Here is a 26,868-nt window from a genome sequence, read left to right on the forward strand (position 1 = left end):
AACCTGGTTTCACCACTTCTTGCTTTTCTTATTTCAACCCAACCAACTTACTACTTTCAGAATAGGCCTGCAAAGTATGGCTACCAAAGTTACTACTCCCTGCTCAAAAGTATGGACTAGCCTACTGGCCAAAGCAGGCCCAAAACCCTAACTCATGCAATCAACCCACAATAAGGCTTATGCCTACTTACCTAAACCTGCTGCATGCCTCACTTTTTATTACAGCTAAACTTATTCCTGTCCTAAACACAGAAACTATTCTGCTGATAGCCTTGATTATCCTCTCCAAGAACCACTTGTCAAAATCCTGTCATTCTCCAAGTGAACTATGTCCACACGACCTTTCCAAATTCCCCAGCCCCACAAGCTCTCTCTCTTACAGTTCATTGCTTACAGTTCATTGCTGTCCAAGAGCCACATATCCAACTTTAAATTAGGGTATTAAAAAGCTTCAATCAAGTCACATTCCAAGTAAAAAAAAAAACTGGTGAAATTTATCTAACTAGTATATTTAAACCACCATATCCAAAATATTACCATTTCAACATGTAATGAACGTAAAAAAATGAGATATTTTACAGTGTTCATACTAACTCTTAAAAGTCTGGTATTTATTTTACACGTAGAGACATCCCAAGTTTGGACTATCCACATTTGAAGTGCTCAGGTGCTTAATTTATTAGACAGTGCGTGACCAGCTCTTTCAAGATGAAAATCATGAGGCTTTCTTCATTCCCACTCCTATAGGCCCATATTAAGCTTTAGATTTTAATTCTTGAGGGTAAGGATTGGACTTTCCTTCTAGTTGTATCCCCTAGAACAGGAATCAGCAAATGTAGCCCATGGGTCAAATCTGGCTGCAAATAAAGTTTTATTGGACGACAGCCTTGCTCATTCATTTACATATTGTCTATGCTGCTTTCACACTACAATGGCAAAGGTGACTAGTTGCAACAGAGACTATATGGCCCACAATATAAATAAATAAATAAAATATTTGCTATCTGGCCCTTTACAGAAAATGTTTGCCTACCACTTCTCTAGAGCAATAATTCCCAAAGTATGGTTAGTGGACAAACCAGCGGCTGGTCAGCAAACTGTTGTCAGTCCACATTGAGAAGAAATTTGCACCAGAAAGCAAACAGACTGTTTTTAACAAAGCTTTCTGAATGAAGGAAGCAGTATATTAATTAATAGTCTGACACAAGTTTTTTATCCTACTTCAACTGTTTGACTTTATTGTACCTTTTGTCACAAAATTTTTAAAAATTTTATAACCAAACACATTGATTTTTTATTTAATTGCTTCCAAATCTCCAGCTTACATAAGGCAGTCTCTCTGACTCCTAATTTGTACATATGGTATGTACATTTTCTCATAGGATTTTATTTTCATATTTGAGCATTTAAACCAATTGGAAGTTTTCATATCATCTAAGCGAGGGCTCTAATTTTATTTTCTCACATATAGATATCCTGTAGTATCAGGATCGTTTAAATCTAGTTTCTCTCACTGAAATGAATGCTCCTTTTCACTTATTAAATCATATTCACTAGAATTTATTTCTGGATTCTTTATTGTTCCACTTACCTATGTATTTCTAAGCAAACATCATATTGAATTGATTTTATAGTTGTATTAATTTTGTATTGCTCCATAACAATATTACCACAAATGTAGAAGCTCAAAACAAAACACATTTATTATCTCACAGTTTCTGTGGGCCAAAAATCTGGGCACAGCTTAGCTGAGTCTTCTGTTTCAGGGTCTTGCAAAGCTTTGATCAAAGCATCAGGCAGGGCTGTAGTCTCATCTGAGGTACAAATGGGGAAGAATCTGCTTCCCAGATCATTTGACTATTGGCAGCATTCAGTTGCTTGCTGGTTACTGAGGGCCTCAGTTTCTTGCTATCAGCCAGAGATTGCCCTGAGTTCCTTGCCATGTGGCCCTCTCTACAGGGCAATTCATCACATAAAAGTTTGATGCTTCAAAGCCAGAAAGGAACAGAGTCTTTCAGCAAGATAGACTTTACAATTTATGTAATAAAATCATGTACACATAGTCATATGCATTTGATCACTTTTTTATATTCTATTAATTAGAAGACAGTCTCAGGTCTTACCCACACCCAAGCAGAGGGGATTACACAAGGGCATGAATATCAGGAGGTGAGATTATGGGGGACATCTTACAGTCTATCTGCCACAATAGTATATTCTGATAATAAAGCATATTCTTCCTTTTCCTCCCCAAAATATCTCTTGATTTCTCAGGTATTTATTCTTCTACGTAAACAATATAGTTTTATCAAGTACCATCTCCTCCCCCCTCCCCAAAATCCTGTCAGTATTCTATTGGGAAATATATTAAAAACATCTTTAGAAAACTGATTTTTTATGATACTAAATCTCCCCACCCAAGAACTTCTGGTATCATTTAATCTGTTCAGATCTCTTTTTATGACCCAAAATAGGATTTTATTGTTCTTCATATAAGAGCCTTGACTTTCTTATTAACTTTATTCTGAAGTAATTATGATTTCTGTTGCTGCTGTGAATGAAATTCCTTCCTCTGTTTCCTAAGGATTATGCTAAAATAATAAAAAGAAATTAATTATTGTATATTTCTCTTATATCCAGCCATCTTATCAAATTCTCTTAGTAGTTTTTTCCTAACATCTCTTGGGTTATTTAGTTTACAACAACTACATCTGTAAAAAGATAGTTTTATCTCTTTCTCCAATGTTAATTTTTTTCTTACTGCATTTGCTAGATAAACCAAATCATAAATAATAATGGTAAACAAGAATCTCTGTCCAGTTTCTGATCGGCTCAAATAATTTTAGTATTTTACTACTTGTTTGAACAAATACTTACTGTTGGTTTTAACATTTTTTGAATGAAAATCATCTTTGTTAATAAAGATAATGGTAGATACTCCTTCCTCAAGGAGGTAGAACATAACTCTTCACGTAAGTGTGGACTATGCATTGTGATTTTCTTTGAAAGAGTACCATATGAGAAGGGGAGAAAGAGCAACTTTATGGTGGAGAAACCTGATGAATTATCTCACCCCGGTGATCAAAGTCAATATCAACAGTGATAAATAATGTTGGTGGTATGTGACTTGTTTTTCTAAGACCACCAGAGCGGGCGCAAAGGAACCAGCGACTAGGCAAGGGTAGGAGCAAAACTGCAGGTTTATTTTGGTCACCTAGCTTCAGGGGAAGAAGGTGGGTAAGGAGAGGTCTGTTGGCCTCCGGCGAAAGAGGCCCACAGAGTTCTCCATGGTGCTCTCCGACGGAGTTCCGACAGTCCCGACCGCAGTGGGGAAGCTGGGAAGTCCGTGCGTGGTACTCGTCCGGAGCAGCTTTTCTGGGAGTGGGAGGGCGATAGGCGGGGCACGGGCGTGTCCGGGGGCGTTCCGCAGGTGCGACCAGGTAAATCTTGGTCTCTTCAGATTGACGTCACCTGGCGCATGCCCAGTTGGTCTGCACCTTCCCTGGCGTCGGCTGCATTTTCGCGCGCGCGGGAAAAGTGGGGGAGATGAAGAACCCGGAAGTGCGCCATCTTGCCTCCGTTCGTCCAAACAGTATGTATCCTTAATATGATATGATTGAAATAGCACTTTACCTCTGTGGTCTTCTTCCCCAGAGCACATAACTACATTCTAATCATGAAAAAAAACATCAGGCAAATCCAAATTGAGGGACATTCTACAAAATGCATCACCAATACTCCTCAAAACTGTTGACAGTCAAAAACAAGAAAAGTCTGAGAAATTGTCACAGCCAAGGGGAGCCTAAGGAGACATGACTACTAAATATAATATGGGGTAGCCTGTAACAGAAAAAGGATATTAGGTAAAAACTAATGAAATAGGAATGAAGTATGCACTTCTGATAATAAAAAGTTATCAATATTGATTAACTATAACAAATGTACCATATTAATGTAAGCTGTTAGTAGTAGGGGAAAATGGTGGTATGATATATGGGACTCTATGCACTAGCTCTATAATTTTTCTGTAAACTTAAAGCTATCCTTAAAGGAAAAGTCTATTTTAAAAAGAATAATGGATCATCAATTCCTCATTTGACTCTAAGTGTCAGATTTATATTTATTCATCCTAGATACGAATACCTTTATCCCAATGACAGGACCAAACTCAGTGAGTCCTACTTTTGGTTCCTGTTCAAACCACTCTGTTAACTTAGCTTTCTTTGGTAGCAAACTATAAAACCCTAAAAGTGAATCATTCTTAATTTCCAGGATAGGGAATGTTCTGATCAATTTATTCATTTAACAAGTATTGATACAGTACCTTCCATGTACAAGAAACTAGGAAGAAAACACTTTACACCCTAAGGAATAATGTTGCCAAAATATAGATGTATCACACTTTACTTTATAAAGCACTTGAATGTCATTTGACCCTCAACACTTGACTGAGGTGGGTAATCATAGATATCCTCAATTCTAAAGAGGAAACTGGGGCTCAGAGAGAATAAATGATTGCCTAAGGTCACACAGCAAATGTGCTAGTCAAGACTTCATATTAAGTCTAATTTTAAATCTTCTGCAATAGAAGACAATGGTTAAAAGAATATCAAGTGAGTGATACAGTTCAAAATATGAAACAGAAATCTGGAGGGGCTAGAAGTCTGCAAAAGCTTCACCAGAAACATAACTTCAACCCAAATAGAGATGGGGATGTAGAAGGGATGTTTAGCAATATTTTCCACACAGTCATATCAAGCTTTGGGTTCCTTTTCAACCCCAAAGGGGTCTACCTTTGGGAAGTCCTAGCTAATTCCTGGAAATCTTAAACAATCAATTCATATTTATGGAGTGATTAGAACAATGAACTGATCCAGAAGTTCTACACATCATCATAATGATGTTTGAAGAATGAATGGGAATTGAGATGCAGAAGCAACTTCATTTCACTAAAGAGAATTAGCAGCCTGAGGTAAGAATAAAAGTCTCTATTACTGGGGAGAAAAAGATTGATTATTCAATAGCCACGGTAACTAGTAACCACCAGCACCAACTTTTAAACCTATTTGATTGAGGGCAATTCACCTCAGACTAATTATCAATGACAACTCAGCTTGCTTCAGGGAACACAATTCTGGAAGCCAATTACAATGAGCTTCACACAATTCAAGGTCAACCAATCAGCAGCAGACACACGGCAGTGAACATGCTTCTCAGAGTCAATCAACAATAGTCTCACTCAAATAGCCATGCTACCACTCATGCCTCTGTAACCAAAACACCATGATGCTTCCCAAAAAGATCAATAATCTGCTTCACTCATAGACTATGCTTGACTAAGCTGTCTCTTACTTTGGTAAGTAATGAATTCTGGGTTTTGTTTTACATATTGGATTATGGTCTCTCTTTTGACAGAGGTTTGTCTTTGACAAACCAAGACTTTTCCCTAACTTCTCAGAACAACTATGAAAAAAAATAGATTCCCCCTAAGGAATGGAAACTACTCCAAACTCCAAGAGTTCACTTGAAGACCCTTGCCAAAGACCAACTAAGAGGGTAAGAAAAATGCTACATTGACTACATCTTGTTTTGTGGAATACTCTCCTCAATTCAGCTTTATGGTACCACAGATCATATCATAGGAAAGCATTCATGAGGTAAGAACTCATTTATATCAAATGGCATCACAGCCCCAAAGAGCTACATCCCAGGAATCAGAATCACCTTGGGATTTTTTTTAACTCACACACCCAGGTTTCTCTTCATATCAATTAAAACTTAAACTCTATAAGATAGGACTGAGAATCTGTGTTTTTAAAATGTCCTTGATGATTCTGATACACATTGCTCTAGTCAGGAATGATTAACATGGTCTCCTAAGACTGCAAGGCCATTTTGGTTTACTGAGAGACACTGCAGGCCTGGTTCCAGACTCTCAGGCAACGAAGACCAAATTAATATTGCCAGTACTAGGTTAGATACTCTGTAGCTACCTGCAGATCCAGGAGGCTCAAGTGAACCAAGCCTGCTATTAGCTACTGAGTTCTCCCTGGATCGATGTTTCTCAATCCTAATTGCACAGCTGAATCACCTGGGAGCATATTTTAGCGTATCAATGCTGGCACTCCATCCAGATCAATTCAATCAGAATCTCTTAGGATGGGGTCTAAGTATCTTTTTAGGGCCCCTTAGGCAATTCTATGGGCAAACAGGGTGAGAATCGCTGATCTAGACTGTTCACCAGTACCTGTGTCTGACTCATCTCATCATCCTCTAGTATAAGGCACCTGGAATTTCTCCTACAAACAAATGATGATGGGAAAATCCCACTATGTCTTGCAGAAAGCACCAAAGAAAACCTTTCAGAGTTGAAATGTGATGTTTAAACTATTTTAAATGCTTTACACTAAAAGCCCGGACTGCATCACTATGCAATATATACATGTAACAAAACTGCACTTGTATTCCCTAAATCTATAAAAGTAATAATAAATGTTTTAAAAGGCAATAAACAAATAAATAAAATGCTTACCTGTTTAACTGATCAAATAACCAAAAGGAAAAACAAAACAAGAAAACGCTCTCCTTTTCCTCTACATCCTTTTCTTGATGAATAGTGGGGTTCTGCAGTAAAGTGAAAAAAATGTTCAGCCAAGAATGAAAAGCATTCTGTCATGGCAAGGGGAATAACAACTAAAATAAGAAATTTAAGAGCAGCATTCCAAAAATCTGCTTGCCATGAGGAGGTAACTCAGACTGGAAGCTGCTGTAATGGGACTAAAGGAGAAAAAGACATAAGAATATATTTTTAAAGTGTGTTTAAATGGGTTTAGCAGTGCATTAGTCATCTATGTCAAGGGTTTAACATGTTTAAACAAAGAAACACAGTCACAGATGACTTTCAATTTTCACCACCTTCTGAGGTGCTTATTTAAAGCAGAACATAAAGAACAATCACTGAATAAGTAATGCAACTCTCAATAAGGTCAAATCAAGAACTCGAGTTGTGATTAGAATGGAGAAGAGTATTTCATTCTATTTAGACCAAAATTCAGCTAATGTCTAAGCAACGACTAAGTGAAAAAGACTTAATGTTCCCCAAATGTTATAAAAGGTAGTTCACACATCCTAACTGTATACTGCATATGGTAAATTAAGGTGATAAAATAAGAAAAAACTCCAGATTATAATGTACAAGTCCAATAGTAACCATGAAGGGTTATCATTGTAGTAAAAGAAAAACAGCAAAGCAATAATCAGTTTAACATCAAGCTCCTCTCCCCAACACACACACCACACTATAAACACTAAATTAATCAAGCAAGGTCTGAATCAGGTCAGAAGACACATGGGACTTCGTCTGGTGGGAAGAAATAAGAAGGGCAGAAAAGCAGCAGCAACCTTCAGAGCTTCATTTCCATTCGTCCAGTCGCTGATTACCAGATGACCTTATAGAGGATGTGTCTTAGTAAGCCTGTTCCAACTTAGAACACTTCCTTTGAAATCCAAAAGCTTTTTAAAAATTGAAAACTGGGTACCAATATTTATTAGAATAGCCCGACTATTGCTGTTTTAGATGCTCTATTCAATCACTCATAATCAACTGGGTATTTAATTAGTACCATCTGATGTAGAGATAAAGATATAAAGGACTTCCAGTTAAGATGATGGATTGAATGCATCCATTTACCTTGGCTATCTCCCAAAACTCCACTGAAATGACACTAAAAGAATGTTTTTAACCTACAATAACAAAGAGAGAAGACAACCACAATGTTCTCTTCAAAGCTGAGAAAAAGTCAAATCTTATGGCTGCTGTGAGAAGCACAAAATAAAATATTCGCACCCAAACATCCCCAAAAGACTCAGGAATTAGCAGCTCCATGCATACCTGGAAGTAGGGAGGAAAGGGGAGCTAAAATAAATAGGTTCCAGTAAGAGTTCTTTGAAAAACAATTAGATTCCCCACCCCCAAACCCCAACGCCAACTTTCTGTCTCTAGTCTCTCCTCATTCTACAATAGGTTCAGATATTATTCTTTAGAGGGTGAAAGAGATGGTCTCTGAACAGGGGAATATAAGCACAGTGGACATGGATGCTACACCAGAAACAGGAACTTAAGCAAAGGTTTATATACTGTACACAGAGACTTCTATATTCTCACCTTCTTTATTCAGAGAGCAATTAGAAGATTCTTCTGTAGGATATCTGATGAGACCAAAAGAAAGACCTAAAGATATTGACCTTGGTCCTAAAACTCAACTGCCCAGTCAAATCACCCAAATTACAATTGATAAACATCTACTTCAGGCTAAGGGCTTCCAATCAGCTTGGTAGTGCCCCCTTTTAAACATGTACAGAAAAGAGAGCAAAACATGACCATAAATTTGAGGTAAGCCGGTAATATGCCAGAAAACAGAGCAGTCTGAAGGAAACTATGCAGGAAGAAGCAAACTCAAAAAAATCACTAATATTTTCAGAGAGATTTTAAAACTATATTACACTCACGAAACAAAAACAGGATGCTAGAAAAAAAGAACATTCAGACCTCAAAAAGCAGCTTCTAGAAATTAACATATGAAACAAATGAAAAATGCAACAGCAGCAAGATACAGTGGAAGTGATCTCCCAGAAATAGAGCAAAAAGAAAAAGAGGTAGAAAATAGAAGGGGAGAAAATTAGAAGATCAGTCTAGGAGGTCCAACATCCAAACAGGACAGAAAAAAAAGAAGGTAAAGAAAACAAAAAACAAAAGAAAATTTCCCCAAACTCAAGGACCAGATTGAAAGGTATACAGAAAATTTCCAGATTCAAAGGGTGCCCAGGAAATAGTTAAAAATAGACATACACCAGAGCATATTATTGTGAAATTTCAGAGCAAGCAAAAGATCATAATGACTTCAGAGAAGAAAAGCAGGATTCAAAAAGAATCAGAATAACATCTGATTTCTCAACACTAACAACAAGAACAAGACTTGGAGCAGGGAAAGACAGAAAAATTCTGAGGATAAATGATTTCCAAACTACAATTCTACACTAAGCCAAATTATCAAATTAAGTGCAAGAGAAAAATAAGATTTTCACACCTGTAAGAGCTCAAAAAATTAACCCCCAATACATCATTTTCCAGAAAATTATTAAACTTGCTCTACCAAAATGGAAAAAAAAAAAAAAAACACCAAGGAAGAGAAAGACATGACATCTCAAAAACTGAGGATCCAATGTAAAAGGAGACAGGATTCACCAGGATGATGGTGAAGGGAGATTATATTGATGTCCACTGTTTCAAAGGCCCAGAAAATACTAGTCCAGATTGAAGATCAGAATGTTTTGGGAGAAATGCCTCCAAGAACAAGAAACTGATATGACACATGAAGTGTTGAACAGACTGAAGAAACACAGATCTTGGGGAAAGTACAGGGATAAATTAGCAGTGAGCATGGCAACTAAAAAGCAAAGGATCAAACAAGGCAATTCTTAACTGCAGAGAAAACAAAAAGCTATGCAAATAATCATAATATAACATGCTACATGGCTCAGCTGTGACTAGGTTACCTAGTCATATTCATGAAATCACTGATGACCGCTCTAACCAAAATATGACAACGATAAAATGATATGTTAGGGTCAACTAAAATATAGGGAAGAAACGAGTATGGGAGAGAGGGGCAGCAGAGCTAAATCTTCATCTTCCATAGTGAGAAGACAGTACATAACATCTAAAACTGAAAAGTTGAGAAATAGAATACATGTATTATTTTAAAATGCAGGTAAAATGCCAAAAGCAGCAGCTAGTAAATGCTGGTACGCATTCTAATGATTACTCAATACCTGACATGTAATAGACATGATTTAATTGTATTGATGTGCAAAAGAATAATTATAAACTAAAGTGTGTGCTGATATGGCTTGGCTGTGTCCCCACCCAAATCTCATTTTGAACTATAGCTCCCATAATTCCCACTTGTTGTGGAGGGAGCCAGTGGGAGATATTGAATCATGAAGGTGGGTTTTTCTCATGCTGTTCTCGTGACAGTGAGTAAGTCTCACAAGATCTGATGGTTTTATAAATGGGAGTTCCCCCGCACAAGCTCTCTTGCCTACCACCATGTAAGATGTAACTTTGCTCCTCATTCGCCGTCAGCCATGATTTTGGGGCCTCCCCAGCCATGTGGAACTGTGAGTCAATTAAACCCCTTTCCTTTATAAATTACACAGTCTCAGGTGTATCTTTATTAGCAGCTTAAGAACAGACCAATACAGTGCCCAAATTCAAACTCTTTAAAATGTTAGGAGTTGCTCTTTAAGATGTTTTCTTCTATTTATATCCCAAGTACCTAAACTTTCTGGACAGAAAAAATAAAAAGAATGATGATTGTTTTAAATTATTTATCCAAAAAAGATTAATGATGTTTCTCAAATTAAAATATTTTACCATAGAAGAATTGATAGCACTATTGATAAGCTAATTACCTCCTTAGATAATCAAGGAATAATCAGGCCCAATATACACTTGAATTAAGAAAGGGAAATTTCTCTTCACACATGGTGGATTTAAATCTTAGCTTAGAACTCAGATGAGTATTTAAAATACATAAAAAATGTATAAATAAAACAAAAAGTTACCTGGTAAGCAAAATATTTATTACATTTCTTTGCTTGATCTTGAAACAGTTACATTGGTTGTGAGGAAAGGATATTTTGTTATATATATATATAGGGCAAGATAGATATCTTTTTATTCATGCTTAACAAATTCTAATTAAAAATTCAAATAACCAAAATGACAAACTAATTACAAAAATATAATGATTGAACTATCATTAGGATAAGCAAGTCCTTGTAAAATCTACTATTCCATCTTTTCACACATTTGTTGGAGGAGCACATTTAAATCACTACAGGTAGACTAGAAATAACACTGTTTTAAAAAAACTTCCCCATTGAAGTGAGTTGAAATAAATAACTGAGTCCAAGAGTAGTCAATAAAATTTCATTTATTCATTCATTCATTCATTCATTAAGGAAATAAGTCCTTAGTGAGTAAACCTACTATGGGCCCGACATTGTTTGCTAGTCTTTAAAGCACAGGATAACTTACTCCTACGTGTGTTTTTCCCTCCTCTTCTGTAAACCTGAAAATAAAACATACAAATCAAGAGAAATGACGGATCTGTTTACACAGCATTCAGGTGATATTATTTAACTGAAAGACAAATCATCCCATCCATTTGAACACAATTATATAAAGAGGTACCTACCTTTTGTCTTCAAATAATTGTACAGTACACCATAGAGAATGTTTTTCTTCTCACGTGATTGTGCTGCGCGTGCTCTGCTACGGGGATTCCAAACACGAATAAATATACAGAGGTTTGCATAACGCTCCATTTTTTCTTCACAGGACTTACTACTATGTAAGTCCAGTAGTGCAGAGTTTGGTGGCACTGTTGACATTTTGAGCAAGGCAATTCTTTGTCGTGAGGGGTTGTCTCGTGTACTGTAGGATGTTTAGCAGCATCTGTGGCCTCTACCCACTAAATGCCAGTATCATCCTCCCCTCCAGCTATGGCCAAAAATGTCTCCAGACATTGCCAAATATGGGAGGGGGGCAAAACTGCCCCCTTTTGAGAACCACCACTTTAGAGAAACACCTCAGAGAGAGAGTGTGATTACAGACAGAAGAGAAAGCCAGATAAAACAGTAATCTCTCTTTCAAAAGTGTAGACTTCGGTTTAACATATGCTAAGTACGTCAACCTTTATGATGCTACGGTTCTACCACCATTTTAAGTTCAAATGCCTTCTAGTTCTAAATCTAATTAAGGTAAAGAAAGGGAAAAAATCCTATTAAAACAACTCATGAATACAAAGGAAATAATTCTGTCTAATCTTCCCTCCACCTTCCACTTTAAAGAACACCAAGGTCAGCCGGGTGCGGTGGCTCACGCCTGTAATCCCAGCACTTTGGGAGGCTGAGGTGGGTGGATCACGAGGTCAAGAGATCGAGACCATCCTGGCCCACGTGGTGAAACCCGCCTCTACTAAAAATACAAAAATTAGCTGGGTGTGGTGGTGCGGGCCTGTAGTCCCAGCTACTCGGCAGGCTGAGGCAGGAGAATTGCTTGAAACTGGGAGGCGGAGGTTGCAGTGAGCTGAGATGGCGCCACTGCACTCCAGTCTGGTGACAGAGTGAGACTTCGTCTCAAAAAAACAAACAAACAAACAAAAAAGAACACCAAGGCCATCTTTTTGTAAATTACCTAGCACAATCTCAGAAGTTTTGACAAATATTTGAGTACCTACTATGCCAGACATAGTTCTAAGTGCTGAAGAAAGATTTATCAACTGCATTTACTGAACTGAGAAATAATTCTTATAAACATTTAACAGGTAAATATTTGTGACCTTGGTTTTGGCAAAGGATTCTCAAATATGACACTGAAAGCATAAACAAAAAAAGAAAAAAATAGGTAAGCTGGACTTCATAAAAATACACTTTTGTACTTCAAAGGACACCATCTAAAGATAACCCACAAAATAGGAGAAAATACTTGTAAATCATATATCTGATAAAGGACTTGTACCCAGAATATAAAAAGGGCTCTTAGTACTTAATAAAAAAAGCCCTACATCTTAAGATGGTTAAAGGATATAAATAAACATTTCTTCAAGAAAGATATACAAATGACTAACAAGCACATAAAAAAGACATTCAGCATCATTACTCATCAGAGAAATTCATACCAGAATCACCATGGGATACCACCTTCACACCTACTAAGGCTATAATAAAAAAGTCAGGCAATAACAAATGTTGGCAAGGATATGGAGAAATTGGAATCCTCATGGTCAAAGGGAATGTAAAAGTGTGCTGTTGCTTTGTGAAACAAGCTGGCAGTTCTTCAATTAAACTTAGAATTACCATGTGACCTAGCAATTCAACCTCCAGGTATATACCCAATAGAAATGAAGACATATTCACACAAAAAACTGTACATGAATGTTTATAGCACCATTATTCATGATAGCTAAATGACCCAATCAACTCAAATGTCCCCCAACAGACAAACGGATAAACAAAATGTGCTATATCATCCAATGGAATATTACTCAACCATAAAAAGGAATGAAGTACTGATACACACTACAACATGGATGAACCTTGAAGTAATTATGCTGAGTGAAAAAAACAGTCACAAAAGGGCAAATATTGTATGATTACATTTATATGAAATGTCTGCAATATGGAAATCTCTAGAGACAGAAAGTAGTGGTTGCTTAGGGCTGGCAGGGGGTGGGCATGAGGGTGGGAAGTTGAAATTGGGGGGTAAATGGGATAACAGCTAAAGAAATGGGTTTCTTGTGAAATGATGCAATGTTCTAAAAATGACTGGGGTGATGGTTGCACATATCTATGAATATACTAAATGTACAGAAATATATACCACTTATATACTAAAATATGTGCTACTTATACTAAAACTCACTGAATCATATACTTTAAATAGGTGGCTTTTATGGCATGTGAATCATGTCTCAATAAGGCTACTTAAAAATAATGTCTTGTTTAAAATATCCTCACATTGGCCGGGCGCGGTGGCTCAAGCCTGTAATCCCAGCACTTTGGGAGGCCGAGACGGGCGGATCACGAGGTCAGGAGACCGAGACCATCCTGGCTAATACGGTGAAACCCCGTCTCTACTAAAAAAATACAAAAAACTAGCCGGGCGACGAGGCGGGCGCCTGTAGTCCTAGCTACTCGGGAGGCTGAGACAGGAGAATGGCGTGAACCCGGGAGGCGGAGCTTGCAGTGAGCTGAGAGCCGGCCACTGCACTCCAGCCTGGGCGGCAGAGCAAGACTCCGTCTCAAAAAAAAAAAAAAAAAAAAAAAAAAAAAAAAAAAAAAAAAAAAATATCCTCACACATCCAAAGAGATCTTATTCTTTTGGTTGTAAGTATGAAATGATTACAACAACCAAAGCCAGGGCTGGCTTTGGTATTTAAACTATTGAAAATGTTCCAGGTAAATATTTAAGACTATGAAAATCTTGAAAGTAGAAAAAATTAAAATGACGGCATCAAGGAACTTCCGGAGGACATAAAATGCAATGATTGTTTAAGATGTACTGGGGGCATTAAGTAATTAGATTCATGTAAGCAAGGAGAGGTAAAGTGTTCATATGAAAAGTCTCAGTCTGGAAGATATCCTTCTTTGCCAGCTTGCAGTGATTCTGAAAGAACAGTATTCTTCATGTGCACTGTAAACCTTATTTTTCAGGAAGCTAAAAATATCCCCCCCCCCATATGATTTACTCCAGTAACAAATAGGAAGTCAAGTAAATGATAAAGGGCCAAACAAAAGAGATTTAAGGAAACACATAAAGATAAACCAGTTCCCAGGAATGGCTACTGGGAAGTTTCAGCAATCAGCATGTGTTATCGCTTTTTACAGGCAGAGCATAAGATGATATGATCCGTGCATAGCTCACAATTCCATTACTGAGACATTTCAACCTGTGTCATTGTCAGTCCAAATAAAGTCCGTTTCTGTGTTTGCCTTGTGCAATATGCCGGTTAATCTATCCTAACTCATTGCAGAGCTCCTGATATGCGTGGTCTGGGGAGTCCACACCTTCCCCGACTTGAAGAATCACGCCAGCGATAAGGAAATGTCCGGGGGCATTAGAAATATTTTTGAACCTCAATAAATTTCTGCTCCTTCCTTGACCATTGCAAACAGTCCGGTTTGCCATCTAGCTGATTCTCGGTACTTCATACAGTACTGTGCTCCAGTTTCAAAGCAAAATTAGGGCTAATATGTGGTGGTGGGTGAGGGGCGGGGGTGGGGGGTGCAAGAAGAAAACAACCAAAGGTTGAACTGGCTTTCCCTACAGAGCCTCAGATTTCAAAATGACTGCCATCGAAGCTAAAATGACCCAGATTTGGGGGACAAGAGGGGAAGAGGGTCGATATTCATTCCCTTGCGGGTAGCTGTAGCTTGGTTATGGGAGTAAGCAACTAGGGAAGACGGGGTCATCTGCATGAAAAGAGAAATAACGGGGAATGGTCTTTAAGTACCACGCACCTCTCTCAGTGAATCACTGCAGTGTCAGCCCTGCACTGATTCCATGATTTGCCAAACAGGATGAGGTAAGGCAGAAGCCTAGAGCCCCCTCCTCCTCCTCCTCCTCCTCCCCCTCCTCCCCCCTCCCCCGCGCAGAAAGGCGCATCCCTCCGCGAGGTGCACCACGCAGCCCCCCGCGGCCCTGGCTGAGGGGCTGACGTCACCCTTCTGCATTGAGCTTCAAGGACCGGCGGCAGCACTAGATAGATGGAGAGTAGAGTTGGGGCGCTATCTCTATCACCAAGTGGAGGGCACCCTCCGCCAGGGCGCTGCGGATTGTGTTCATGCAGTGACAGAACGACCAGATAGGGAGTGTAGGGATGCAGGGAGGTGGGAAAGGAATCCAAAGACTCGTCTCTTGGGTCACCAAGAAACCTCAAAGATGCCCCCGGCTTATGTAAGACCCTCTCCCTTTCGTGCGCCTCCACGCGGTGACAACGCCTGCTCCCCATCGTGTGCTTGGGAGACTTTGGTCGCCCTTGCCCAGCCAGGCAGGCACAGTGCTTCTGGTGCCTCCCTCCCGCAGCCCCGTGGGGTCGGGAATAACTGCGAATCTGAGATTAAACCCCACGCTCCCGTGTCCTCTCCTAGCCGGCCACAGGTTAGCTCCAAGAGGCGCCGCGAACCGGCTGGTAGGGGAAGGGAGTGAAGGGTTTACAGCGAGGAAAACAGACGAATAAACCCGCAACTTTCCCCAGGAGCTGACCCTATCCCGGGAGATTAAAAAAGAAACTAATGCATTAACATTCTTTTTTTTGGAAGGTCGACAACCTGCAGTCACCTACACTACGCAGCCCCTTGCAGCCTGCGCGGAGCGAGGTCTAGGGTTCCAGCAGCCCCGACCCGCACCCTACCATCCTGCATCCCCGACCCAGCACCCTGCGCCTGTCTCCTTAAAGAGGGGTCCGAGATTTGATTTTTGGTTTGGGTTTTCCTCCCCACTTCTTTTCTCAGGGCATCATCATACGGACAGATGGACAGCGACTCGGTCACGGGCCCGGCGTGGGCACTTACCCAGAAGACGAAGGAGTAGATGATGAGGAGGGTTTTGAGACAGGTTATCACAGGTTTGGTCTCCATTCTCCTCGATGCCATACTACAGAGCTCCGGCGGTGGCGGCGGCGGCAGGCGGCGGGCGGGCGCGCGGGAGGGGGGAAGAGGCGGGACGGGGCGGGGCGGGCCGGGGGCGCGTGCGGCGAGAGGCCTCGTGAGCGCGCAGGCGAGGCCGTGCGCGTGCGTGAGCGCGCACCGCGCGGTGCTCCCACCGAAAAAGCGGAGCAGGGCCGGGCAGTGACTGCGCATGCGGGAAACACCGCCCGCGTCCGCAATACCGCGCAGGCTCAGACCCCCAGCGGAGGAGAAAGACGAGGCCGGGCGACGGGAGACGGGGCGCGGCAGGACAGCAGGGAGGGAATGGGAGAATTTAGAGGCCGGGTCAGAGGTCACGGGAACCTCTCCCAGTCCGCCCTGGCATTTAGATTTCTGCTTTGTACACAGTTGGGCGTTACATTTGCAGGGATGCCTGCACCTGGCTATGGGAAGTTTATGGGTGCCCCCCTGCCCGTCAGTCACGTTTCTGCATTTTGACACCCGCCAGGGCTTTCTCACATGGAAGTGGCCCTGTACTCATGTCCTTGGCAACCAGCAGGCCTTGTCTGTGCCAGGAACAGACTGTGACAGGTGGCCGGAGATACAGCTGGAGGGATGGACAGGAACCCAGGAGCTCAGACCCCAAATCCTCGCCACCACAGGTATCTGCAGGCTCCTTCATTTTTTAGATTTTTCTTACATTTTGAAATGATGAAATTGTGGACAAAGGTCTGTATGAGGCGTCATCCTTGCTGCACATACAATGTTTAACAGATAACAGAAAAATGTTTAATATGCAGGAGAATCATTTGCGGCACGCTAACAAGTACAGACCATCTCCCTCTTGAAAGGGAAAGCCGCATTGAGGTCAAAAAATGTTCACAACCAATTTGGAGTTCCTCAAAAAGTTGAACAGAGTTTGCATATGATCCAGCAACTCCATTCCTGGGTATTTACCCAAGAGAAATGAAAATATATGCCCACACAAAACCATATACATAAATGTTTATAGTGGCATTATTCACAATAGCCAAAAATTGGAAGCAACTCAAATATCCATCAGCTGATGAGTGGATGACCAAAATTCAGTGCATCCATACGATGGAAAATTATTCGGCCACATAAGAATGAAGTACTACTGATAAATGCTGAAACGTGGATGAACCTTGAAAATAAGCGAAAGAAGCCAGACACAAAAGACCACATACTGAATGATTTATGTATAGGAAATATCCAAAATAGACAAATCTGTAGAGACAGAAAAGAGATTAGTGGTTGCAGCGAGAGGGAGGCAGGAATGAGGAGTGACTCTTAATGGGTAAGGGGCTTCTTTTTAGAGTAATGAGAATGTTCTAGAATTACATAGTGGCTAAAAACCACTGAGTTGTACACTTTAAGAGGATGGTTTTTATGATATATTAATTATATCACAATAAAAATGTACATTCCACCCAGATATGGTTTGTAGAGTAACACACAGATTCAGTGGGAGATTTAGCTTGATTGCTGAGAGACTAGTCAAAAACAGCAACACTATCACAGATTAACTCAATCGTGGATGATTATGTTAAGGATACATATTTGTGAAAGAGTAAAAAACAGAGTCGATAAGGCTTGGGAAAAGCCTGCCAAGGTCAGTTGTTACAGGAGTAATTATTACCTCTATCGAGTTATATGTGGTCTCAGGTCAAAAAGGTAACTGTATAAACAGTACACAAATATGAGGAAGAGGAGAACCTGTTTAAGGAAATTGTCAACCATAACAAAAAGGTACGTGGGCATAGAAGAGTGGAATAGGTGCAGGTGAAAGAAGGGACAGGTTGAGCAAGGTGTCTGCTATAAAGGGGTCTTGGCACACTGATTCTTGACGCTGGGTGCTCATTTGCATCACCTGGTGTTTTAAAACAATTATGAATGCCTGTGCCTAATACCAGCTATTCGGAGTCATTTGGTGTGGGGTGAAAGCGCTGCTTTTTAGAAGCTCTTCAGGTGGTCTGAATATTAAGCAAGAGTTGAGGGGCATTGCCCCGTACCGCAATGAACTTAAACCCAACTTCAGAGAGGAGCTTTCTCTTTCATTCTTACAGTCTCCAGGTTGATTCCAACTGCAGCAGCAGCAGCAGGGAAAGGATACTGAAGACTTCAAACCCAGTGGGTATCCTTAGCATCAAAAGATCTTGGCCATGTATAATTATTCTGTAAAGGGGTCAGAAATCTCAATGTTCAGCCAAACAGTGACACTGCTAAGCATCATAGATAATTTGGTGAGTTAATATATGATGTTCACAGAAGACACCCATCATTTTAACTAACTCACAGTCTCACAGTTTGGAGCATTTTTGGAATATCTCTTAGGTCCAGATTCTTGGAAACTTGGACTGTTCTAGCAAAAATAAACCATTTAAATGTAAAGATAAGTATGAATATTCAGTAATATAATTAGTAGATAAATTAACATAGCTTGTAGCTAGATCCTTGCTCTCCAACTGTGGCCCATGACATATATATAGGGTGACAAGCCATCCCAGTTTGCCCAGGACTGAGGGATTTCCCTGCATTCAGGATTTTCATGGCTAAAACCAGGAAAGTCTTGGGCAGACCAGAACATATTGGTCACACTAACCCTGAGCTGGCAGCATTGACATCCACTGGAAGAGCTGTTTGAACATGCAGAACCTCAAGCCCCACTCCAAGCCCATGTTAACAAGATCCCTAGGGGAGATGCACAGTAATGTCTGTCATCTATTATGGATTGAATTGTGTCCTCCCAAAAGATATATTGAAGTCCAGGCTTCGGGCAGCTGAAGTCCTAACCCCAGTACCTCAGAATATGATCTTATTTGGAAATAGGGTTGGTGCTAATATAATTAAGACAAGGTCATACTGGAGTAGTGGGGCCCTTAATCCAAGCACGTTTAAGGGCTCATATCCTTAAAAGAAGAGACACAGGGAGTGGGCCATATGAAAACACAAAGACACACAGGGAGAAGGCCATTGTAACAACAGAAGTAGAGATCAGAGTGATGCAGTTGCAAGCGAAAGACTGCCAAGGATTGATGGTCACCTCCAGAAGCTAAGAGGAGACAAGGAAGGATTCTACCCAGAGTCTCAGAGAGAAGATGGCCCTGCTGACACTTTGATGTCAGACTCCTAGCCTCTACAGCTGTGAGATAATTCATTTCTGTTTTTTTTTTTTTTTTTTTTTTTTAAGCCACCCAGATTCTGGTACTTTGTTACAGCAGCCATAGGAAACTATCAAATGTCTAAGATTCACTGATCTATAATGCATCAGTATATAACCACAGCTGCCATATCACCAAGCAACTCACAGTAGCATCATTTACAATAGCCAAAATATGAAAACAACCTAAATAAATGTCCAGTGACAAATAGATTAATGAAATCTATTTTGTGGCATATCTATACTATGGAATATTATTCAGCCATTAAAAGGGATGAAATACTGATGTATGATACAACTTGGATGAACCTTGAAAACATTATGCTGCATGAAAGCCAGATGCAAAAGGATGCATATGTATAATTGTATTTATATGAACTGTCCATAATAGGCAAATCCATAGGCAGATTAGTGGTTGCCAAGGGCTAACCCTAATGGAGAATCACTGCTTAATGGATATGGGATTTATTCTTGTGGTGACGAATAAGTCCTGGAGCTAGATAGTGGTGATGGTTGTGCAACAGTGTGAATGTACTTAATGTTGCTGAATTGTACACCTTAAAATAGGTAAAGTGGTAAATTGTATGTTATGTGTATTTTATAACACACAGAAATAATATGTAACCACAGCAAGTCCAAGTATCCTCTGGCCTGAAGGAATGATGTGGGCTGGGGAACTGAAGGAAGGTCAGCAAGGCTCAATAGCAGGAGGTAAAGACAATATATAGAAGGCTGGAGAGAGGACAGTCCATCCAGGTCTTTTTAGGTGACATTAACAATTTTAATCTTTTGCCTGAGAGTAAGAGAAGTGTTTGCTTTTTATTGGCGTCAAATTCAGCAAGTAGTTCAAGGAAAACTGGACTGCTACCAAAGTATATATCTGGTCCCTGCTCCTACTGTCACCCCCTCTATCTGTTGTTCACACAACAACCACAGTGATCTTGTTCAAACACAAACCATTTCATATCACTCTTTGGCTTAAAATTATCTAGTGGCTTCTCATCATTGCACTTGGAATCAAATGTTAACTCTTTGCCCTAACTTAGAAAGCATATATGAGGCCAGGTGTGGTGGCTCACACCTGTAATCCCAGCATTTTGGGAGGCCGAGGCGGGTGGATTTCTTGAGCTCAAGAGTTCGAGATGAGCCTGGCCAACATGGCAAAACCCTGTCTCTACTAAAAATACAAAAATTAGCTGGATGTAGGGGCACGTGCCTATAATCCTAGCTACTTGGGAGGCCAAGGCAGGAGAATTTCTTGAACCCAGGAGGCAGAGGTTGCAGTGAGCCAAGATCACACCATTGCACTCCAGCTTGGACAACAGAGTGACACTCTGTCTCAAACAAAACAACAACAAAAGCATATATAAGCTGGCTCTGACTCTCTCTGCCACTACTCCCCCTTTGGACCTGTGCTTCAGCTGCTCTGGCCTTCTTTCTATCTTCAAACAAGTAGGCTTCATTCCACCTCAGAGCCTTCACATGGCTGATCCTCTCTTTGGAATGCTTTGCCCCCCAAACTTTGAATGATTGGTCCCCTCCTTTCTGTCATTCAGATCTCAGTATAAATGTCACCTCCTCAGAGAGGCCATTTCAAACAAAAAATAGCCACCCGGTCACTATACGTTCTTATTCTCTGCATAGCACTTATCTAACATTTTATTTATGAAAATGTGCTTGGGTGTTTTGTTTTGTTTTGTTTTCCTGTGTCTCCTACTAAAATGTAAGTTCTACAGGGAAAGGTATTTTTTTCTGTTTTGTTCACTGTTGTCTCCTCAGCACCTAGATACAGTAGAACTCAAAAACTTGTGAACTAATGAATGGTACACAGTAGTCCCTCAATAGACGATTGTTGACTGGTTGAATAGGGATATGATATTAGAAATGGACCTTGAAGTATGAATAAGATGATGATGTTCTTTGAGGATTGGAGAAGGAGATCATTGCAGGTTAGGAACAGTGTGAAAAAAGGCAGTTTGAACAAAAGCAGAAAGCTCGCTAAGGAAAATGGCAATGCACGCTAGAACACTGCTATGGTTTGAATGCCCCCACCAAAAATCATGCTGAAATGTATTCCCCGATGTAGCAGAATTGAGAAATGTGGCCTCTAAGAGGTGACTGGGTCATGAGGGCTCTGCAGTCATGAATGGATTAATCCATTTATAGATTAATGAATTAATGGGTTAATGGATTAATGAGTTATAATGAGGGGGAGCTGGTGGCTTTATAAGGAGAGGAAGAGAGATCTAAGCTAGCACATTAGCATGCTCAGCCCCTTCCCGATGTGATGTCCTGCACTGCCTCAGGACTCTGCAGAGTCCCCAACAGCAAGAAGGCCCTTATTAGATACAGCCCTGCAACCTTAGACTTCTCAGCCTCCGTAACTGTAAGAAATAAATTCCTTTTCTTTATAAATTACTTAGTGTCAGGTATTCTGTTATCAGCAAAATAAAACAAACTAATACAAGGACCTAGAGGAGGAAAAAATATAGAAATATAGGTTGGGCTATGGTGGTAGAAGGCCTTGCTCAAGCCACATTAGACTCACCAGTGTAGGCAGTAGGGAGCAGTGGGAAGTCTCTCAATGGGGGAGCTATGTGATCTGACCTGTGTTTTAGGAAAGTAACTCGGGAAGGAGTATGAAGGATGAGAGGTTGCCGAGAAACAGACGAGAAACAGGAAAAGAGTTAGGAGGTAATTGCACTTGCCTAATTGGGAGTTGAGGGAGGGCTCCACCTAGGGATGTGGCAGTGGCTCTGGAGAGGAGCGACTGACCTGATCACTTCGTCTCAGCTCTGGCTATATGAAAATCCACTGGGGAGATTTTAGGTATGTGAATGCCTGAGCTCTATCCTTCAGGAATTCTTTTTGAATCAGTCTGTGGCGGGACCCCAATAATCAGTATTTTTTAAAAGCTTCCCAGATGTTCCAGCTTGGATTAAAACCTCTGGGACGGATAAACCATTTGGAAATAGAATAGACAGCCCTCAGGACTGAATAGATCTGGGTGATGAAAGAAAATATGACTGACTTTTTATTCTGAGTAAACTTGTAAGACAGCTTTTAAAACACACAACTCTGATAATATATGGTACATCCAAACAGTGGACTAATATACAATTATTAGAAAGTATGTATATGAAGAGCATTTTTAGTCACAAAGGAAAAGTTTTGTCATTAAGAAAAGGGCAAACAACAAAAAAAGGTATATGCAATATGACCTTAACTATAGAAACTATATAGAAAAGAATTTGGATGAAAATGTGTATAAAATTTTCACAGTGGTGCCTCTGGGAAGGAGGTTATAGGTGATTTTATTTTCTGTATTTTATATTTCTTCTATTTCTGAATATTTCTAAATGATCATATATTACATTTGTAATCAGAAAAGAATATAAAGGAAGCCTTCTACCCCAAAGATTAAAATATTAAAGTTTTAGGATCTAAGGTGGGAAAACCCTGAAGTATCTTGAAAACTTGCCGATATGAAATTCGAACATACCCATGTTCATCTGTTTCTATATTTATGAATATATCTGAGTATTTCTAGGATCCCTACCTGAGCAGCCCAAATGACATTTTACCCTGGGATTCAGAAACATCTACTGGACAGAGACTAGACCTGTCAAGGGTATGTTTGCAAGTCACTTGACTGAAGAGGGGAAAGAACTGAGCTTTGAAAACTTGGTTCAAGGAGCCGTGGTTAGTGTCAGAGGGTTAGAACTATTCTGAGGATAGCCCAGTATTGGCATAAAATGAATGATGCGAGCCCTTACCTTTCCTCCATAGAAATTTACCCTGAGCCTTGGGGGTTAATGAGAGGATTTTAACAAAGCTAGATTAGGCCGGGCGCGGTGGCTCAAGCCTGTAATCCCAGCACTTTGGGAGGCTGAGACGGGCGGATCACGAGGTCAGGAGATCGAGACCATCCTGGCGAACACGGTGAAACCCCGTCTCTACTAAAAATACAAAAAAACTAGCCGGGCGAGGCGGCGGGCGCCTGTAGTCCCAGCTACTCGGGAGGCTGAGGCAGGAGAATGGCGTAAACCGGGAGGCGGAGCTTGCAGTGAGCTGAGATCCGGCCACTGCACTCCAGTCCGGGCGACAGAGCGAGACTCCGCCTCAAAAAAAAAAAAAAAACAAAAAAAACAAAAAAAAAAAAAAACAAAGCTAGATTAGAAAAAAATTTCATAAAGATATTGGGAGCACAAAGTTTTGTAGCCAATATAACTTGCTGAACAAAAAATATCAGGGACAAAGGGTACTGTTCTCATTTCAACAGAATGACAGTTGAATGGATCAGAACATGAGGTAGAAACATAAGAGACTCAGACAACTTCCCCAAAACGAACAAATTAAAAAGCCAATGCCACTTAGTAACAGGACTACATTCGTGAGACTTACAATGGTAGCACTCAAGTGATAGCCAGGGAGACTGGGTTTGTAAATATAAGTGCCACCTCCCTTCACATTGGGTACTTCCTGAACATGGGACGAATTTGAGAGGGGTTAGAGTTCTTTAATTTTGTTTTTGTTCCTTGACCCAGTAATTCCTCCTCTATGAATTGCCCTAGAAAGATAAATACATGTATAAAATATATCTGCAAGAATACTAATTGCAAAATTCATTATTGGAATAGTGAAAATGGAAAATATCTAAATATTCATCAATAATGTTTTGCCATATATTCGTTCATTCTACAATTTTTTTAAGTACCTACTATTTGCTAGGCACTTTTCTTAGCACTGGGGATATAGCTGTGAGCCAAAAAAACAAGGTCCTTGTCCTAAAGGAGCTTGTACTCTATATGGGAAGACAAAGGATAAAATGAATTTCAGTATATCCATACTATGGAATTCTATGATGCAGTTTTAAAATAGTAGATACATTTAACTGTATTAAAACCCAAGATCTATAAGACAAAACACATTATACATAATTTCTAACTTCCAGGTTAGAGAAGAGAATTATAATATCCTACTTCAGTGATTATAATCACAAAATATATTAGAGTTTTTATGGGAAAAAAATCATGATAAACATACATGACCACCTCTGTATGGTATCAAGAAGAAATTCTACCTCTGCAGATGCTCACTTGATTTTTTACAACAATTATTTTTATAACAAAAATTAAAACATTTTTAAAATGTTGTGTATAAAGGCTAAACCCTAAAAACACATTTTGAAAAATTATTATCAGGACCTTATAGTTATTCGGTGACTACTGGTATATAGGGCAATGCAAGTAAAATTTTTGTGTATTTCAAGGTACAAAAATTATAACTTAAGAATAAGCTACAGATCTCAACCAAATGGGACTATAATGCGAAGTAAACAATTTTTGAGGTCAACTATATAATTGTTGCTCCACATGCACAGAACTCCAGTGTTCTTCCTTTTATAATGAACACAAATCTGCTCTTGGATGTCTAGAACAGAGTTACTTAGAGCTGCTCTGTTTTATGTATTACCTTTTTCTTGCTTAGCTGAAGGAGAACATATCCCTTCTTAAATACCTCTCCTAGAAATTAAATATCATTGTCCACTGGATTCAGAAACTATCCCACTGATGGCTTTGCTTTCCACACTTACGTTGTGTCTCAAAACAATCTAAATATCCAGCAATAGGAGATCAGTTTAAAACATTATATTGTTGTGCAGTAATTTTTCACTTGGCTCCCAGTTATACTTTCAGTGTTCTCTCTGTATCACAGGGAGCTAGAAACCCACAAACTACATTTTTCAGATTCCTTTCCCAATTAGCCTCCTGTTAGGTTTGCCAGTGGGAAGCACTGGTGGAGAGACTATGAGGTGAGGGGAAAAAGAAGCCTCTTTTTTTTTTGTCTCCGGAAGTCCCTCCAGCAGTAGTAGCAGCAGCAACAGTGACCATAGGCAGCCATTTCTTTCCAAAACATCTGTGACCATTTTAACAGCATTAGTAAAGCTATAGCATCCTGTATTCCTACTCAGTGGGAGCAGCACCCCCAAAAGCAGCAGTGTTAGCATCACTCACATATCAGCACTAAGTGACAGGTTGTGGGTCCCAGCCCAGAAGTAGTAAAGCTTTCTGGTCTCTAGGTAACACACACTGTAATGAATTGTAAAACTAGCCAAAATTCTTTCTCTCGGTTTCCATGACCTTTTTCAATGTGACTTTGCAGCTCTTCCCATAAAAAGTAAAATTTATTTCTTCTCTCTCTGAATCTGGGCTGGCCTTATTCCTTACTTTGAACAATAGAAGACAGTGAAAATGACGTTGTGGTAGTGCTAAGCTTAGGCCTCAAGGGGACTCACCATCTTCTCCTCACTCTTTTGGAACCCTATGATTGCCATGGGAATAATCCCAGATTAACCTGCTAGAGAGAATGAGAAACCATGTGCATCAGAGTCTAACCAGCCCTCATCTCCACTGATAACTCAGATATGTAAGGGAGTTCAGCCACGATCTGCAAAGTCAACCCAAAACCAGCAGGAAGGAGTTCAACTGAGACCAGAGAACTACCCAGATGAGCCCAGCCTAAATTGCTGACCACAGAATTGTTTTAAAAATAAAACCAGTAAGTTTAAGGTGGTTTGTCACACAGCAATAGCTAACTGATACACACCTTTGTCCTTTGTGTTTTTTCAGTACTTTTTGTACCTTATAACAAATTACTTTTTTTTTTTTTTTGTGAGCAACAAGGCTGTTAATTTCACCTGGGTGCAGGTGGGCTGAGTACGAAAAGAGAGTCAGTGAAGGGAGATAAGGGTGGGGCTGTTTTACAGGATTTGGGTGGGTAGTAGAAAATTACAGTCAAAGGGGGTTTTTCTCTTGCAGGCAGGGGTGGGGGTCACAAGGTGCTCAGCGGGGGAGCTTCTGAGCCAGGAGAAGGAATTTCACAAGGTAATGTCATCAGTTAAGGCAGGAACAGGCCATTTTCACTTCTTTTGTGATTCTTCAGTTTTTTCATGCCATCTGGATGTATATGTGCAGGTCACAGGGGATATGATCACTTAGCTTGGGCTCAGATGCCTGACATTCCTGTCTTATATGAATAAGAAAAATAACAAAATAGTGTTGAAGTGTTGAGGCAGCGAAAATTTTGGTGGGGTGGTATGGAGAGATAATGGGCAATGTTTCTCAGGGCTGCTTCAAGTGGGATTAGGGGCGGTGTGGGAACCTAGAGTGGGAGAGATTAAGCTGAAAGAAGATTTTGTGGTAAGGGATGATATTGTGGGGTTGTTAAAAAGGGCATTTGTCATATAGAATGATTGGTGATGGCCTGGATGTGGTTTTGTATGAATTGAGAAACTAAACGGAAAACATTGAGTCCTTTTCTGCATTAAATATATAGAGTAGTTTCTGCTTGGCTGAGTAGATAACTAACTTACAAGTACTACATTCATAGAATGGAACTCTATACAGCTATGAAATTAATATTGAAGCAGAATATTTTGACACAAGGAAATTCCCACAGTATTTTTAAAG

General features: G+C 40.0%; 1 protein-coding gene and 1 pseudogene across 1 annotated transcript in view; one reads left to right on the forward strand and one right to left on the reverse strand.

Moving 5' to 3' along the window:
• TSPAN7 (tetraspanin 7) overlaps positions 1 to 16,393 on the reverse strand; it is a 119,636-nt gene extending 103,243 nt beyond the window's left edge. The window contains exon 1 of the mRNA XM_033202087.1: positions 16,141 to 16,393. Within this exon, the coding sequence (XP_033057978.1) occupies positions 16,141 to 16,221 (81 nt within the window). The 5' untranslated portion in view covers positions 16,222 to 16,393. The remainder of the gene's footprint in view (positions 1 to 16,140) is intronic.
• A 33-nt stretch (positions 16,394 to 16,426) lies between these two features.
• Positions 16,427 to 26,868, forward strand: part of LOC117077806 — a 35,459-nt pseudogene continuing 25,017 nt past the window's right edge.

The sequence above is a fragment of the Trachypithecus francoisi genome, unplaced genomic scaffold (genome assembly GCF_009764315.1).
Source record: "Trachypithecus francoisi isolate TF-2019V2 unplaced genomic scaffold, Tfra_2.0 Lachesis_group6, whole genome shotgun sequence".
Taxonomy (NCBI): Eukaryota; Metazoa; Chordata; class Mammalia; order Primates; family Cercopithecidae; genus Trachypithecus; species Trachypithecus francoisi.